The sequence below is a fragment of the Dunckerocampus dactyliophorus genome, chromosome 13, assembly GCF_027744805.1.
Source record: "Dunckerocampus dactyliophorus isolate RoL2022-P2 chromosome 13, RoL_Ddac_1.1, whole genome shotgun sequence".
In the NCBI taxonomy this organism is placed as follows: domain Eukaryota; kingdom Metazoa; phylum Chordata; class Actinopteri; order Syngnathiformes; family Syngnathidae; genus Dunckerocampus; species Dunckerocampus dactyliophorus.
The window spans coordinates 7,745,608-7,763,003 of NC_072831.1; the positions used below are offsets into that span (position 1 = coordinate 7,745,608).

The following is a 17,396-nucleotide window of genomic DNA, read 5'->3' on the forward strand; positions in this document are numbered from 1 at the left end:
GTAGACAGGCAATATGAGAACAATGGCGTCACCGACCCACTGTACTCCACAATGACTCGCAGAAGTCATTCCACTTCTCGTAAGCGCAAGACGACGGACTTATGCGCATGCGTTCTTTCTTCTTCCATGGTTTGGAGTGTCACGTGGTTCCATCTGTGTGCCTGTTTACAGCACCACACGTAGGTGTGCCTTGTTTATTACATCGTTTTCACTCAGTGATGCGTGGAGTTTTTCCAGAGAGATTATTACATGGCTGCTTGACGTGTGTGGTAAAAGGCAGTGTGCTAGCATGAATTAACTTGAGACAAATGTGCACATTAGCACTCAATAAGTCATCCAAACTTACCTTTATGCATTCCCACATAGTATCAGCATTTGACACCAAATATGAGGGGAAAGAAAAATGCTAAAATACAGTAGTAGTCTATCTGTGCGGCGAGAGAAAGTTAGCACACGCACAATGGACATGCGTCAAGTGAGACGGATGTAACAGAGAGAATCCGGCCACTTTTCAAAATAAAACATCATGGAAATTAGTTTTTCTTTTTGTGCGGCCCGGTACCGGGGGTCCCGCAGCCCGGGGGTTGGGGATCACTGCTGTAGAGTACATAGGCGGTCAAAATCATCCTCAAGTACTCAAGACAGCTATAACATCACTATTAAATGCTTGAGAAAATGATACATTGGAATATTGATATTGTTTCCCACCCTTATGGGCTACATAGACAAAATTACTAAGACACCGACAGTCTGAGAATGTGTGCGTTCTTCCACAGCAAACTCATCCTTTATGGAGCTCGCTTTGTGCACTGGGAACAGAAAGATTCCCCAAAGTGTTCCCACAAAGTTGCAAATTGTCCAACATGTCTTGCTCAGACAATTAAGGACCAACCGCTCATCTTCTTTGATTCAATCATAAAAGGTGTGTGTGTGTGTGTGTGTCCCAATACTTTTGCCCACTCATTGCCTGTAACATTGAGGACGTACCACTGATGAAGATGGCGAGGGGAGCTGTGGTCAGGGGGATGACCAGAGGGGAACCAGCAAACAGGGAGTAGATGACGCCTCCGATGCTCTGGCCGATGATGGTCTTCCGCACATCTGTGCACGCACACACACACACACACACACACACACACGGATATTAAACATGGAAGGTCAAATCAGAATGCTGAATAAAACGGAGGTGTTTTTTTACGACACGCTGGCAGCCATAATGTGCACGTGCTGGAGCCAAAAGTCCCCAAAAGACCTTGTTACACATTTCATAACATCCAGCCGTAAAAATGAACGTGCGCACGTACTTTCTTCATTCCAAAAAGTAGAAGGATGCGTCGCGCCGGCAGCGTTTGTGTGTGTATGTGTGGCGTGTGTGCTGCTGCTTCAGGCGGCACGTTTTCCAGCCCATCTCCCAAACATGTTGTGATGGTAGCAGTCGCTAACATTAGCGCTCGCTAAACTCGCCGTTCAAAACAAAAACACATTTCGAACAACAACAAAGTAGTCAAACACGGCACTTAAAACTACAGTGACTGACCTCCGCCAAGGCCATTTTGTACCTAAGCGCACACCTTTATCTGGATATGCACCAAATTGTACGAGATTTCTACAACCTTTGCACAGAGTTAAATGAAAAGCAGCTGAGTTGTTTTTAAGCAACAAATGATTATTTTTCCAGCAGCACATGTAGATATGATAAGAAGTTATGTATGTTTCGAGAAACAACTGGTGTATTATTAGTTCAAACTTCAGTCTTTGCTCGTTTTCTCATGTTTGCTGGGGTTTTTTTAATTTCCTCTTTCGACTTAAATAAGCCTTGTAAATATTATTTTCGTAATATTTTCAAAACTTTATTCCCGTAATATTATAACTTTTTCCCCAACCCAATTTTCAAAAATGGCAACTTTATTTAGTTTTGCTTGTCATAATAAAAAGAAAATAACATAATATTATAATAATTATATTTTGATGTAATATTTCAACAAACAGCAGTGAAAAGCTACTTGGCAGAGGAAGAGGGCAGATGACGTCATCGTCTAATTTGCATACTCAGCCATGATGCATTTAACTTGTATGTTATTCAGTTTTTTTAGTGGCTCTCTAATTCAAATGTTAATTTACCTTAAATGACGTGATGTCTATGAACGCAACCACTCATTGCTCATCATAACACGGCATAAAGTGGGATTAAAAGACAAATAGACAAATAGATTTTTAGACTTGTGTGGTACTTTTTAGCTTGATTGACATATTCAGTTCATTTGGAGCTGTTAACACATAGAAATATGCATAATCCTGTCCTGTCATTTATCTTTCTGCTCATTAAATACAGTAACAATGGGCATAACTCAGACATAGTTGCTAATGATGATTAATCATGATTAATCTGATTAAAATTTGTAATCATTTGACCGCCCTAGTTTTTTAACGTCAAAAGCAGGACGCAGTCGCCTGTGAGGGTTTTTAGATGGCAGGGTCCCACAGCAGCACCCTATGCAGCATCCCGTTGACACGAGTGAGACATGCGTTCATGTTAGTTTCACAAGTGGCCGACATCACCAGAAAAAGTCGCTAGATTTGTTGCTAGTAGCTTTTCAAAAAACAGAATCTAGAGGCACCTGACTAAATACTGATCCCTCCTGCTACGTCTTCTTATTCTCTAGCAGAAGTGTGTTACGAGGTGAGTTACGATGCCATCTACTTTACAGAGTTTTACCAAGAATCTACACAGACAGACCCTATTATAATGTGTTTAGGAGAAGGCAAAGAGGTAGCGCCAAATCTATTTGTGACAGCCCAAATTGAACGTATGAGAAACATATTAACATTGTATTAATCACAGGTCTGTAACCTATTATTTGTTTGTCATTTTGACCCAAAACCATTATTATTACCTCCCTAAAATGCAACATGAGACACAGGTGCATTTCAGCACAGCACATTTTACAACCATGAAACTTCCGTGCGAAACTATCTAATTATTAAGGATGTCCGATAATATCGGCCCACCGATATTGGCATAAAAATGTAGTATCAGTCAATATCGGTACCGTTTTCCTTCCCCTATGATAAAAGCTGATATGGCCCTTTAAGCGCCACAAGCAACATTGCTGTCGCCATGACAGTCAACACGCAGCATAGACTTGAGCCGATGCTTTGCTTAACTGCATCCGAGGTGGCAGGATGTGGTGGGTTGTCAAAACACCGCTAACGGTGAGCGGGCTAGCTCACTGACATATATCTGCAGACGCCGCATTCAGCGCCGAGCCATACGTCGCCGTTGCCATGTTGGATTTGGCAAGAGTCGGAGACGAATCCTCATTCATGTGCTGCAAAGCAAATCCCAGGGAATATATTTCACAGGTAAGCCTTAGCAATGACTTTTGATTGTATTTGGCCCATAGAAGGCATGATTTGGCCATTATAACATCATTTTAAGAGCATCATTTTCCGACGTTGTGAAAAACACTGTATTCCGCGCACCATTCATTCATTCATATTTAGGTTGGCCCATAATTTTTATATACCGGTATAAATTCTTCCAATGATAAGAAAATGACTTATAACGATATAAATGATCATTTCAAATGGAAAAAAAGCAGGGTTCATGACCTAGAGTTGATTAACTAAACATGTTGAAATGGTGAATACCGGCGAAAGTTGGCGGAACCTCCTCTGACGGAGCGTGAACGGAAGCTAGCGGGTAGCTTAGTTTGGCATGCTAGTGCGGTTGTGTATGCGCGACTCGGGCTGGATGAGTATATGAGTGGTGTTATACATATCGGTATCGGTTGATATCGCAATCGGAAATTCAGAGTTGGACAATATCGGCAAAAAAGCCAATATCGGACATCCCCACTAATTGTTTAGTTGAACGTATAATCGCAGAATAAAGCAAAACAGGATGTCACGTGTAGCTATCGTAAGATATATTCGTACCAATCTCGCCGCGCGTGCTCTCATCGTTGAGGGAGCCAAAAGCGATGGCGGGCAGCAGGATGGCGATGTAGAGAAAGATGGCGGTGGTCATGTACTTCAGCAGGGCCTTGTTATTGCCCACAATACCTGCAGGGGGAGACAAACACAAGCACAGCTCATTTCCAATGCTAAGTTTTTGCAATTTAAGATTCTTGTTCTCTAAAGCCAAGGTTCCCAAAATGGGGTATGTCGATTGCAATGGGGGTACGTGAATACAAATTAAAAACAATTAGCGCCTAACACTCACAATTACAAGTGTGCCTGAACGCCTCACAGCGCATGGAGATCGGAGCAGGAAGGAGACAGAGCACAAAGTTGTTCATTGAACAAATAAGTAAATAAGTTTGATGAATATTTTGCGCATTAAGAGTTTTTCATCTTGAAGATTTTGTTCATATTGCTGTTCCAATCGCCGCACGGCGCAGCGGTGAAAACCGGTGAGTGGGGATTCCCCCCAAAATGAGGCTCTGTTGTTGGTTGTATGTATTTTTGGACTTCGGGTACTTCTTTATTGAGATTGTTAAACGTCCCCCTTCAATTTGGTGTTAAATTAATATGCAGATTTAAACGGTAGCCATCGTGAACCGTGAGTGGACAAAAAAAGTGATGCTCAAATTCACCCCACTCAAACGCAAGGATGTCAAGAAAAGATATGCAGGATGATTACTTATCTATTTATCAGTGCGCATGTGAAACCGTTATCAAAATGGAACCATGCAAAATACTACATTTTGACTCAGAATTACGATAAAATTAATTAACCAATTAAATATGTTCAATATTCCTAAAAGATATGTCGTAAGATTATTTATCAACTGTATTTATCAGTGCTCATGTGAAACTTTATCAAAATACGACCATGCACAATACGAAATATATAAAACTAAAAAAATAAAATCAATTAACCAATTATGTTCAATATTTGAAGTTAATTAAGATAAACAGGTGTATGTTTTTTTAGGTGTGCAGGAGTAGAGGTACATGGCTTCAGGTCAAATGTCTGGAGGGGTACGCGACTGTAAACAGTTTGGGAACCACTGCTCTAAAGAATGCTATCATGAAGCAAAACAATGGTAACATTTGAGTAAACAGTGTTGCCAACTTGGCGACTTTGTCGCTATATCTGGCAACATTCCAAACCCTCTTGGCGACATATTTTCCCAAAAGAGACTAGCGACAAATCTAGCTACTTTTTCTGACGTTGTTGAAGAGTTTTCTGGTTTTTGGCGACTTAAAAGTGAAGCGCGTATTGATCTGCAGTTTGTGTTACTGAGCAGACGGTGCTGCCGACGTCCATGAATCACGCATGCACGAGGTGCAACGCTGCCGGGGTGGCTCGCGCCCTGTTTTACAGAGCGGCATCTAAAAAGTAAACGTTCCTTAATCTTCATTTAATTCCTACTCATTACTCGGTAAGTGACTCGTGTGATGGGAGAACAATGTGTGATCAGTGAAACACGTAGTCATTGTCATTTAGTTCCATCTTCTTGCTGAAGGTCGGAGGTCATAGTTCACCAGTAGCACTGGTTTTAGCTGCTAATTTGCAATTCTGATAGCATTTGTTGTTCCATGCGGCAATGTTATCAATCCATTTGCGTCTTGGTTTACCTCTTTTCCTCTTTCCACCAATTTTTTTCGAGTTTGAAATAGGCCATGTCTGATTGTGTGACTAAAGAACATGTTTTTTCCTTTACGTAATATCCTTTCTTTGTTGAATTGCCATTGCTAGTACTTCTTTGTTGGTTGTTCTTTCTTTCCAGGACACCTTTACTATTTTACATACACCTCACAAGCCTCCGATCTTTTTGCAGTTGATTTAGTTATGTCCAAGTTTCACATCCATGTAATAAAGTAGATGTTATATAGCATTTACGTATTCTAAACCTTCGATCTAAGGCTATTTTTCCGTGATGTTAGCACTGAGTACATTTTACTGAAAGCCCTTTTAGCAGTACAAGTAGTCCTAAATAAAATATAAAAGGTGGAGGTTGGAGGCGAGTCCAGATGTAATCATGACACTGTTTAGACTTTTAAGGCGCTGGCTGAGATAAAATATTAAAATTATTTTATTTTGATGAGGTGATGGCCAATTTTAACCAACTAAGAATCAAGTTTATTTGTAGTTGTAAAAATAATTAAGGTGTTTTTACTCACTTTTTTGTCTCTTTTACGAGGTTATGCTTTGTTCCTACGGCATCTCTGACAACATCATATGCAAATAATATGCAAATTAGCAAATGACGTCATCTAGCAGCTTCTAGGACAGCCGATGAGTACCTTTCTTGCTGAGGAGTTGGCAACAGTGCAAGCAAATATCGACACATCTGTTATTTGCAGCTTACATTATGTCTCCAGGCTGTAGTTCGCAGCTAGCTAGCCTGCCGTCGCAATGAAAATCCATCACTTCGGTCTAAATGATGTCCGCCAGTGGATGATAAATTCTCCAATGCTAATGTGGCTAACAAGCATGCTTACGCTAATGTACAGAAAATTGACCATCTTTGTGTGTTCACATCACAATTAGGCTCATATTCGAAGTATTGTGCGATGATGACACGTCATGTGACTACACGCACAGAAAGTATATCAGCTTCCTGTGTTAGCATCCAATTTAAGATCACATTTTCACTGGATCTGCATCATCCTAAGTGAAAAGGTCCATTAAAAATGATCATTTTAGCTTCACACTGCTTCTTGGTGCACAAGGTGACACAGGCGGTATGTATGAGCGATAGAGATTAGCTAATAATAGGATCATGTGATGTGTCAATAAAGCCAGCAGGCTGCTAAGATGCTGAGAGGCAAAATGCGTTGTGATGCCAACAAGAGGCTGCGGCACAGGCGGTCGCTACGATCATCAGGATGATTCACGTGGAAAGCCGAGCGGGTCAAGCCTACCATCTGTGAAGTCAGAGGCGTAGAGAGGCAGTCTGCGACACAGGTCCTCGTAAATCCCCCGGCCCGCTCTCAGGAAATCTTTACACTGCGGACACACAGCGGGGGTTGGCGGGGGGGTGGGGGGATAAGAGGGGGACCTTGTTAGCGAGGTCACAGCAACCCACAGGTACAGGACGACCCAAGCTGGGCCGGCTTGACTTGGTCTACATGACAACACTGTGTGCATGTCACAGATATGTACAAGTTTAATGGATTCCACATTAGATACACCTGCAACATCTAACGACATTCAATACACAGAAATACACATTTTATCTTCTTCTGTTCATGCAGTGTGTTATTTTTGTTAAATACAAGATTAAACACATCTCCTACAGAACTCCTAATTGTTTAAATACTGTGCCGCTCGCGACCACTTTACTAAACACACAAAATTCATCACACAGCAACTTAACACTATAAAGATCTACCTTACAAATATAAAAACATGTACCAATATGAAATGAAATGAAAAAAACAACTACTTTCAAGTTTCCAAATAATCCATTACGTTTGAGCAACGCATTAATTTTTGCAGTGACATCAGCCTCCCTCTGGGTCCTCTGGCTCCCTTTGGTGGACAGAGTCTGTATTGCAGTGCCACTTACCATTTTATATGCTGCTTATCCTCCAATGAACAGCTCTTCTGGCAGTATTGCATTATGGGTAGATGTTAAAATGACTGCTGTTTGTTATTTTGTTTGCATGCGTGGATGAAGACTGCTGCGACGGGAGACTCTCACGTTGCAGCATTTTTGTTGGTAACGGCTTTGCGATGCAAATGTATTACTCTTTTGAACGCATACTGTTTTGAGAAGACAAACTCATAAGTGGCCCCAGCAACGAATTGGAACTATGTTCCTCATCACCAAAATCCGACCAGTACTCGCGAGGCTCATGGGACCAAGTGGGGGGTAAGTCACCATTGATGCACTACACTGTTGATTGGGATGTCATCCAACTTCACGTCAAAAAGTCCGAACTATCCCTTTAACATGCATGTTTTTGGAATGTGGGAGGAAACCGGAGTTTCTGGAGAAAACCCACACACGCACGGGGAGAACATGCAAACTCCACACAGAGATGTCCAACAGAAATTCAAACCCAGATCTTCCAGACCCCCGACCCCTATAGATTCTGTATTTTAAAAAAGCAACTAGCGACCAACTTTTTCGGTCTCATGGACACTTTTGGAGACTAACATGAAAGCACAAACTGCTCTTCTCAACACAAGCATGCAAGAAGTCTTGCTCGTGACATAAAAAAAAAAAACGAAAAAATTCATTTGTTGTAATTTGTATTGCTAGTCATGTTTTTTACTCACTTTTTGCTGCGTCCATAAACATTACATGCATATGCGTCACGGCCAATTATGTTAACCTATTATTATCATAGCATCTTGATGGCCTGCGGCTGTTTTTTTTAATCAGCCAGCAGCACAATCTGAAAATATAATTTAACAAGAAAACTAAAAATAAAACGACACCAGCATCCATCCATCCCTTTTCTAGGCCACTTATGATCACCAGGGTTGCTCGCAGAGCTTTATGCTGGAGCCTATCCCAGCTGACCAGATTCGAACCCAGACTATCCAGATCTCCTGACTATGCGGCCAACATGCAACCGTGCGACCCCACAACACGAGCAAAAATGAAAAAAATCAGCTGTAAATTTACATAAATAATGTCAAGCTATTACGAGAAAAACTTGTAATCGAACAAGAAAAAGTAAGGAAAGTAAGTAAATATGAGGAATATTAGGATTAACAATGTAATTTTTGTAGTATTAAGTTGAAATTTTAAAGAAAAATACACTAGGTCCCCAACTTACAAACACCCGACTAGCGAACACTCGCGGATACGAACACAAGCCGACTGGTCTATATTTTATTTTATTTTGCCTTGTAGTCAGTCGCTCAATCAGTATTTATACTGCTACTGTACATGCTTGACCAGTAGAGGGCACTGTGACACTGCTAATGCAGCCTTAGAGCTAATGAGACCAACAGACCAACCAACTGCTTAATTCTACACCACCCACAGAACACTACCTCTTTTAGAAGAGTCTAACGACGACGACCATTTGTCCTTTTTTTCAATAACTCCTCCTCCAACTCCTCCACAACGACGTATGCTTGGCCACTCCTCTTCAAAGGTAAATAACATTTATCATTATGTATTATATCATTTTTATTATTGTTTTTTTCATTAATTATCCTGGTTTAATATTACTACTGCATCCAAACTCATATTTACATACATACACATATACTGTATATGTATACACGTACATGTAGTACCTATATCATTGGTAATATTACCTTTTCCCCTACTTAAGAACAATTCGACTTAAGAACGGTCTTCTGGAACCAATTGTTTTCGTTAGTTGGGGACTTAGTGTACTTCTATTTTTAAAGTCATAATATCATGAGAAATAAACAACGTAAGTAGTCATTTTAATAAACACATGTAAATATTATGGGAATAAAGTCATACTTATGAGAGGACAACTTACAAGAAGCATGGAAAAATAGTTGGAAAATAAAAAAATAAACATAAAACAGCAGAAATGGAAAAAAATAGCTGTAATTTTGCAAGAATAAAGGCAAAATATTAAGAGGAAAAAAGTTGTATTCTAACGGGAAAAAGTCTCAATTTTACGAGAATAAACTTGCAATATTATGACAAAAAAAAGTCATTTTAGCGACAGTTAAAATATATTTTTAAAAATGTTATTTTTTAAAAGTCGTATTACTATGAGAAACAAGCAAAACAAAATAGTGTCATGAGCTCGGGTGCTGCTCTGCTGCCATCTAACGGCCTGTTATTGCAGCACACCTACCGACCTAGGGGAGGAGCTCAGACACACCTGCTGGCCATCAACATGGACTTCTACCCTGCTTTGTCTTTCACTCATTGCCAGATTGTCTCTTCGTGCACACCTGTTCCTCGCTCTCGTATAGTCTAGCATACCTTGTTCCCTAGCGTTTGGTCAACCCTTTTCGTCTTTTGGAAGTACCCATGGTTTGTTCCTGCTTGCTCTATAGAAGCAGTGATTTTTTTGTTAGTTTTCACTGCTTGGTTTTCAGCAGCTACCTGAGTTCAGTGTTCAGTGTTCGGTGTGTTGTTTCATGGACTTGCCTGTTTTTGTACCTTTTTGGTGACTGTATACATTTTGCCACATGGAAATTTTGTGTCTGCTTTGCATTTTGGAAACCTGTTATCGGCCCCGTGCCTACCCGTGACAAATATAGTTGTAATTTTATGGAAAATTTGGTTGGGAATAAAGTCATAATATTGCAAAAAGACAATGTATTAATATTATTTACAAGGAAAGTATAATTATTTGGAAAAATTTGAAAAAAATAGCAAAAATTGGAGATAAGTAAATAAGTTCATACTAATAATAGTTTTTTCACCTACAGTAGACGCCCCTACAACGTAAATAATCTGTTCCGAGAACCTTTATGTTATAGGGATTTTATGTTATACGAAGCGTAAAATACATGTAAACAGCCTAATCCGTTCCAAGATCTTCCCAAACTCACCCCTTTGGCCCTTCAAAATATTCAAAGTCCACCAAATATGGTGGGAAAATATAAGAAAAAGTTAGCATAAACAGAGTAGAGTAACATTCCAATATAAAATAAGGTAATAAATAAGATTAGTGTTAATGTATAAAACTGAAAGGCGTCACCAAGTGTACAGTACTCTGTCAGTCTGAACTTGCACCGACTTTAAAAAAAAACAAAAAAAAACTTGCACCGACTTTAAATTTGCCAAAGTGAAACCCCTTTTTTATGTTTTCATGAAAGAACTGAAGCTGTACTTCAAATCAAAATCCTCTGCTAATAACAAGAAAGCTGTCAATACTATAAATCTGTGCTCCCACTTCAATATCCTTAATTCTATTTAATTTTCATTGCTCATGTCCCCTGGTGTAACTTACTTTAATTATTATTATTATTATCTTTATTTTTTTTTTACATTTATTTATTTATCACTTTTCTGTGGCGTTTTTATTTCTTTAATCTCGATTTCTGTGTGATTTATTTTATGTGTTTTTGTTATCCAACTGTTATTTGTCAATGCCCATGGTTTGATGCACTGTTTGTGTAATTTGTAAGGCGTTAATAAAGTTGATTGAAAAAAAAATGATGCTTTATGTTATATGGGATTTCTTACGTAATACGCTGCAAAAACTTTACATAAATTCTTTAGGTTCAGTGGAATTTACGTAAAAGGAGGTTTACGTTACGCGAGGTACTACTGTATATCACAAAGCTGAGATGCAGTTTTTTCTTGAAATATATATATACTGTATATATATATAACTTCTTCGCATGTGTTGGTTTACAAAATATCAGAGTGGCCCCTGCATCCTTTTATTTTTCAGAATTCGGCCCTCGGTCGAAAAAATTTGGACATTCGGATTTGTATTATACATTTATCATACATTTTATTATTGATGTCTATTTTTTTATCGTGTTTCAGGCAATTGCATCAGAATACAATTCTAAATAAATAAATGGACATATTCATATTCTCTTTTTTCTTTATCTGTCCAAACAAAACAAACCTCCCTAAAATTGGGAGGTTAAAAACATTCCTGTCATTATTGATTTTTTTCATTCAATGTGCGTGCATCATTGGGTCATTTCGTACGAGGACAGCTGTGCCTTGCTTGCACTCTTTCTCTTGTTTTCGGGCTGGAGGATGGACAGCAGACAAAATGCTGTGCTGGGAGGAAACACACAAGTCAAAATGTCTGCCAGCTCTCAACTGTCAACATGAGGAGGAGATGTCGGTGTGAGGCCCTCTGGAGGCCTCTTCTCGTGTGTGTGTGTGTGTGTGTGTGTGTGTGTGTGAGACAGCGCTGTGAGGAATGGAAGGTGGCTGAGCGGTCCAGCTGATACTGATTGATTGCGCAGCGAGGAAAAGATGGCACAGACAAACTGACACAGGTGGAGGAGAAACTCTTGGAACAAATGATTGAATTCTTCACCAAAAACACAAATACCACTCTCATGTAGCCTCACAAAATATTAGGAACAGCTCTCAGTGTGAAGCAGTACACTGCTACATGCACAATAAACATTTTGTTAAAGGTCGTCAGCATAAAGTCAACATTATTATCTTTCTAAAGGCTGAATTTTTGCATGGGACCTCATTAGCTGGCACACCAGGGGTCTTAAACTCAATATCACTGGGGGCCACTGGAGGCAGCGTCTGGGTGAGGCTGGCCCGCATCAAGTATTGAGAGGAGGGCTGGGAATCTCAGGGTACCTCACGATACGGTACAATTTGCGATACATGGCTCACGATAACAATAATATCTTGATACGGTGATAGGGTGACATGAAAAAATACAGAATTTCATAGTTTGCTGCATTCAGCTGGAGTAGGCTCCAGCTTACACACAAGCGATACAGAAAATGTATGGAATTTTTACAGCATATTTTAACCAGAACACAAGCAGCAATGCTGCAAAAACAAATGTGACTGTTTTAGTGCAACGTAAGTGTAAACCGGACTTTAGTTTAGACGTCAAACGGTGACGCTGTTTTACACTCATTCAGAAAACACAACATCTCATGTCTCTCAAGTAGACCAACTTGGCAGTAGTGACTCATATTCCCCGGAAAGAGACAGCCAATGACCCCGATAAGATTGAGCAGCAAGACAATTTTGACAATAAACAACGTAAACTAAACACACGTCTCTTGATTGAATAACACAACATTTAGCATTTGAATACAAAAATAAACAAAAATAAACATAAGCAGTTCTGTCCGTGAGCGTGGTGACGAAGGGGCGTTGCTGTTTATGTGTGTTTAAGTGTGTCATGCTGCCCGTGTGACACTTCTTCCATACTGCAAAGTCCGCATTGTCTCATCGACGCTACAAAAGCCAAAGTGAGTCCATACTTCTGATTTTAACTGTGCTACCAGATCTTTCCATTTAACTTCACCGGCCGAGTCTATTACCCGTGGTTTATTTGTTTTTTTCTTCTTCGTCTTTCATTTCTGCTTCTTCTGTGGTTTCCGCCCAATTTTCTTTTCCGTTCTGGCGAGGAGCTCTTCCTAGATTATATGTAAAATGGTGACGGCGCGACACGTTTACAGTGGTTATATTTTAATAATAATAAAAAAAAAACAATAAAAGGCATATCGATAATCCATAGTAAGGTTTAATATCGTGATAGATTGAGATAAAGATGTTTTGAGGGAGTGATGCGGGCTCCCAGCATGCATTGTGGTACTTTGGGGGTTTGTAAAAAGTTGCTGAAGTTGTGCGTTTAGAGTTAACATAGTTGTTTATTATTCCTCATAGTAGTAGTTGCACTATGTGTGTTTACTTACCTGTTACATGTTGTGCTGCCATTTTGTGTTAGCACTGCGATTGTTGGTAATGTTGTCTCGTGACCCAGCCCCCCCCCCTCCATGTCCTAACACCACTGTTAGTTCAGTGTTGGTGTTTACTTGGCCCTGCAAGTAACACTGACCTTGCCCGGAAGTCAGGGGCTGTAGACTACTATTTGATCGTGAAATACGATTTGGTGGGCCGCAAATGGTCCGCGAGTTTGAGACCCCTGTGGTACACCATCTAATCAAGTGTCAACTGTGGTTTGACAAAAATAAATGACACTTAATGTTTCTCTTTATGAGCAATACATCCTGGTGCATTCATTCATCTTTGAATGTCGGTTTGGTTGCTTTGTCGCTTTTCATGCTAATATCATCTTCTTCAGGCTCTCTACCGCCTGTGTCGTTTAAAAGTGGAGGACAAGAGAGGTTAACGATGCGTGTGTACAATTATTATGTAACTGCATAAAAAAGCATTGTGCCATCTCACTTCTTTATTTTCATCTTTTAAAGTGACTACATTACACATTAAATGCGCCAATGAATGCCACTATTCAATTAACCATAGAGTCTCTCATAGTTGCCAGGTTCTCAAAAGTAGATAACCGCCGATGACTCTAAATAACAAAAACAAACAAACATAGGCATTAACAGCTGTGGCTGTAGGCAACCTCCTGATGTAGTTTTTTAAAATGAAAGCATCATAAGTGGTCAGCAGCTTTATCCACCTCTGCATGCGCTGTAAAATGTTGGTATTCTGTACTCTGCTGTCGGTGTGAAAGGCATGCGTTGTTACACTTGCCGTACTGTTGTTTACAATCAACACATCAGCGTGATTAACACTGACTGAGCTGTTTGCTCCTTGCTGCTATTACAACATTGGTTTTGCTGATGCTGTGTTGTGCAATACGCTTGGTAATACATGACCATACTCGGTCAAAGAGCGCTATGTTTTCCTTTCCACTTTCTCATGCACTCCACATCATTATTACAGTTAAAACAATGAACTTGTTACATATCATGACTTTTCACATAACAGCCTCTCTATAGCTTCATAAACTTTAACTACGTTAACGCCTCTAGCCTTTACGGTAACACTCAGTGGAATGAAACACAATCAGTCCAGCAAAAAAACAGCCGAGGGCTGCAAATGGCCCCCTGGTTGCGCTTTGAACACCCCTGATATTTCCTTCAACCCTTCATCCCTTCATCATTACAAAACAAATCATCTGATGTACTTACATCCAATAAACATTCAAATGACTCACCTTGAGGGGCTTCTGACTGCGGGGGTCCGTCTCCTCCTTGCCCAGGGCGGTGGGCTGCTGGTTGGCGGCAGTCAGCTGGTGCCGCTGGAACACCAACGCCTCCTTGAATTCCTCCTGTGTCTTGGTCTCCAGGAGCTTCTGTCGGAAGGAGATGTCCGAGAAGAGCGTGGCGAACGTCCTGCCCAGCTCCATCGCCGTCTTGGTGCTTTTCTGCAACGCCATAAAAACCATCACCAGCGTCCTCTAGGGGGCAGCGCAACAGACACAGCACCACTTACGATCACTTTCACCACGTTCAAGGCAGCTTGCCACCCACTCCAATACAAGACTGCAATGTTTTACTATCGTACAGTGCTTAACCTCTTTTTACACTTGTATGATCAGTAAGGAATGTTAAAATGTGACCTAAAACATTGCCTGTATACTTATTAAAGCTTTTATTATGGCCACGCTTTGACCCTGGAACTGATTATTTCTGTTTTTTGCCTCGTTTTATTTGTGCATTGTACTATCACACAATGCTTAACTTCTTTTTACACTTAAGAACGTTAAAACATTTCCCGTGTACTTAAACTCATTCAATACCAAAGATCTATTTATACATTTTTATACTGTAAACCTGAACATCCCATCCCAAAAACTTCTACGGCAAAAAGAGGTGAAGACGCAACTGCAAAATAAAAGAGGTCACTGTTAGATGAGTACAAAGCCATAAAAATGGCCACAAGGTGGCAGAAGTGCATTTGTTAAGAGCTCGCCTTGGATCTTTTGAATGTAAAAACACACTCTACAGCAAGGGGGAAGCGAGAGAGCGTGGAGGAGTGTAGTGTGCAGAAGGTTACGCATTGTAGGAGCATTTTAACGCATGCACATGCATGCGCGTGCACACAGACAGATAAGTTCCAAATATGTAAATTGTAAATAGTTATTTAGATGTAAAACAACCTTTTTGTGTGGTGTTTATGTTGTGGTATAGTTGTTTAGATATTTGAGCTGTCACAAAAGCAAAACAATTGTGTCAAATTGAAAGTTATGCTTGAAATGTAGCTTTTCACAATAAGCTGTTTTTCTATTAACACAACATTCTGTGTGTTCAGTCAAAATCGTCTAAAATGGCCGGTACTGAAGGGGTTGTGTTTTGAAAAATGGCTGGGATTGAATGAGTTAATAAAGGCTTTATAATGGCCGCAGTTTGACCCTGGAACAAATGATTTCAATTTTGATCACATTTTGTTTTACTGTTGTACAAAGCTTAACTTCTGTTTACACTTGTATGACACTTGAGAATGTTAAAATCTAACTTAAAACATTGGCTGTATACGTAATAAAGCTTGTATGATGGACACAGTTTGACCCTGGAACAGATAGTTTTTATTTACATTATTTCCTATAGGAACATTTTTTTTATTTTTTCCAAAATCAGAAAAAACAATCGACCAGCATCTCAGAATGGACTGTGTTCAACCTTAGAAGAACAGACATGGTGACGGTGGGGACGTGTGCAAACATTAGCAAAGAGAATACTAAAGGTTCCTCCACACAGGAGAATTACACTTCAGAAAGAACCAAACTACTGTGAAGCTCGTCTTCCTGTGTTGAAATATACCTGAGTCTGACATGAAAGGAACATTCTATCAATATTTGACTGTCTTTTGAAGAGAATGGAAGTTCTAAGCAGGGAGCAGCAGATACACGTGGAGGATCTGAGTTTCACGCCACAGGCTTCAAGCTGAATGATAACGTTAGCATGCAAGCTGAAGCGCACTGTGTTTTGTAATTGTCAACATTTCACGCTTTCACTTGGTGGGGAGATCCAAATCATCCAAGATATCCTTGAGCAAAGTTTTATCATCATTAGGGATGTCCGATATTGTCCAACTCTCAGTTTCCGACACCGTTATCAGCCGATACCAATATGTGTAACATCACATATCTCCTGACGTGGAATTAACAGATATCTGTTGTGAAGCTAATGGATACAGCATCAGTAATTAGCTTCTCGATGTGGCTGTAAACAACATCGTACAACATCTAGGCTGTGATGTTTGTTTTACAAGTCATCAGAGTAGCCATTTACATTGTTTTTGATCATCAAAAAGTCCAGGGAAGAAAATCAAGCATCATCACTTTCATGTAGGCCTAGCACGCTGTATTGGTTTCCACGCCACACCACAAATTCCATGTACGCAGTAATTTCGGGCCAAAATGAACATATTTCGCACCATCAGATTTGAATGAAATTTCATCTGCACATATTATACGTATATTTAAGTGAATATATATCCTCCATACCTTTTATGGCATCCTGAAGCTCCAATCCATCAGTTTGAAAGGCTTAAAGTTGGACTTAACTTTCAAAGCACTCGTATGAGTCGAGGTGGTCCAACACTCAGTATAAAGCCGATACGAAGATAATCTACCTAACAAAGATGTATACGAATGAAAATACACCCGATATCACAGGAAAAAGCTGAATTTTCACGGACGTCACACCGGACTCTCCTAATCGAGCGTGCACACAAAGTGTCAGATTATACCGTCGCTTACTTCCTGGAATTGTAACACTCCTAATTTGAGGATAAGCGGCACAGAAATGGATGGATGGAATGGAAGGAGTGAGCCAGCTTGCTACCAGCCACCTACGGATGCTTACACGCTTGAGAGGCAGTTTGATGATTCAAGATTCAAGATTCAAGATTCAAGAGAGTTTTATTGTCATGTGCATGGTAAAACAGCAGTTATACTATGCAATAAAAATCTTATTCTGTTCATTCTCCCAAGAAAAGAAAGAAAACACAAGAAAGAATAAGAATAAGAACATAAGAAACAAACATATATACCAATAAATT

At 39.9% G+C, this 17,396-nt stretch overlaps 1 protein-coding gene across 6 annotated transcripts in view; it reads right to left on the reverse strand.

Moving 5' to 3' along the window:
- The window catches only part of slc4a11 (solute carrier family 4 member 11), a 122,131-nt gene that overhangs the window by 29,567 nt on the left and 75,168 nt on the right, over positions 1-17,396 (reverse strand). For all 6 annotated transcript variants that reach the window (XR_008573522.1, XM_054797369.1, XM_054797372.1 and 3 more), the window contains 4 exons: positions 14,548-14,757; positions 6,877-6,961; positions 3,940-4,065; positions 988-1,101 (listed from right to left, as the gene is read on the reverse strand). Coding sequence is in view for 5 of the 6 variants with exons in the window: in XM_054797369.1 (XP_054653344.1) it covers positions 988-1,101; positions 3,940-4,065; positions 6,877-6,961; positions 14,548-14,757 (535 nt within the window). In the remaining variant the exon portion in view is untranslated. The remainder of the gene's footprint in view (positions 1-987; positions 1,102-3,939; positions 4,066-6,876; positions 6,962-14,547; positions 14,758-17,396) is intronic.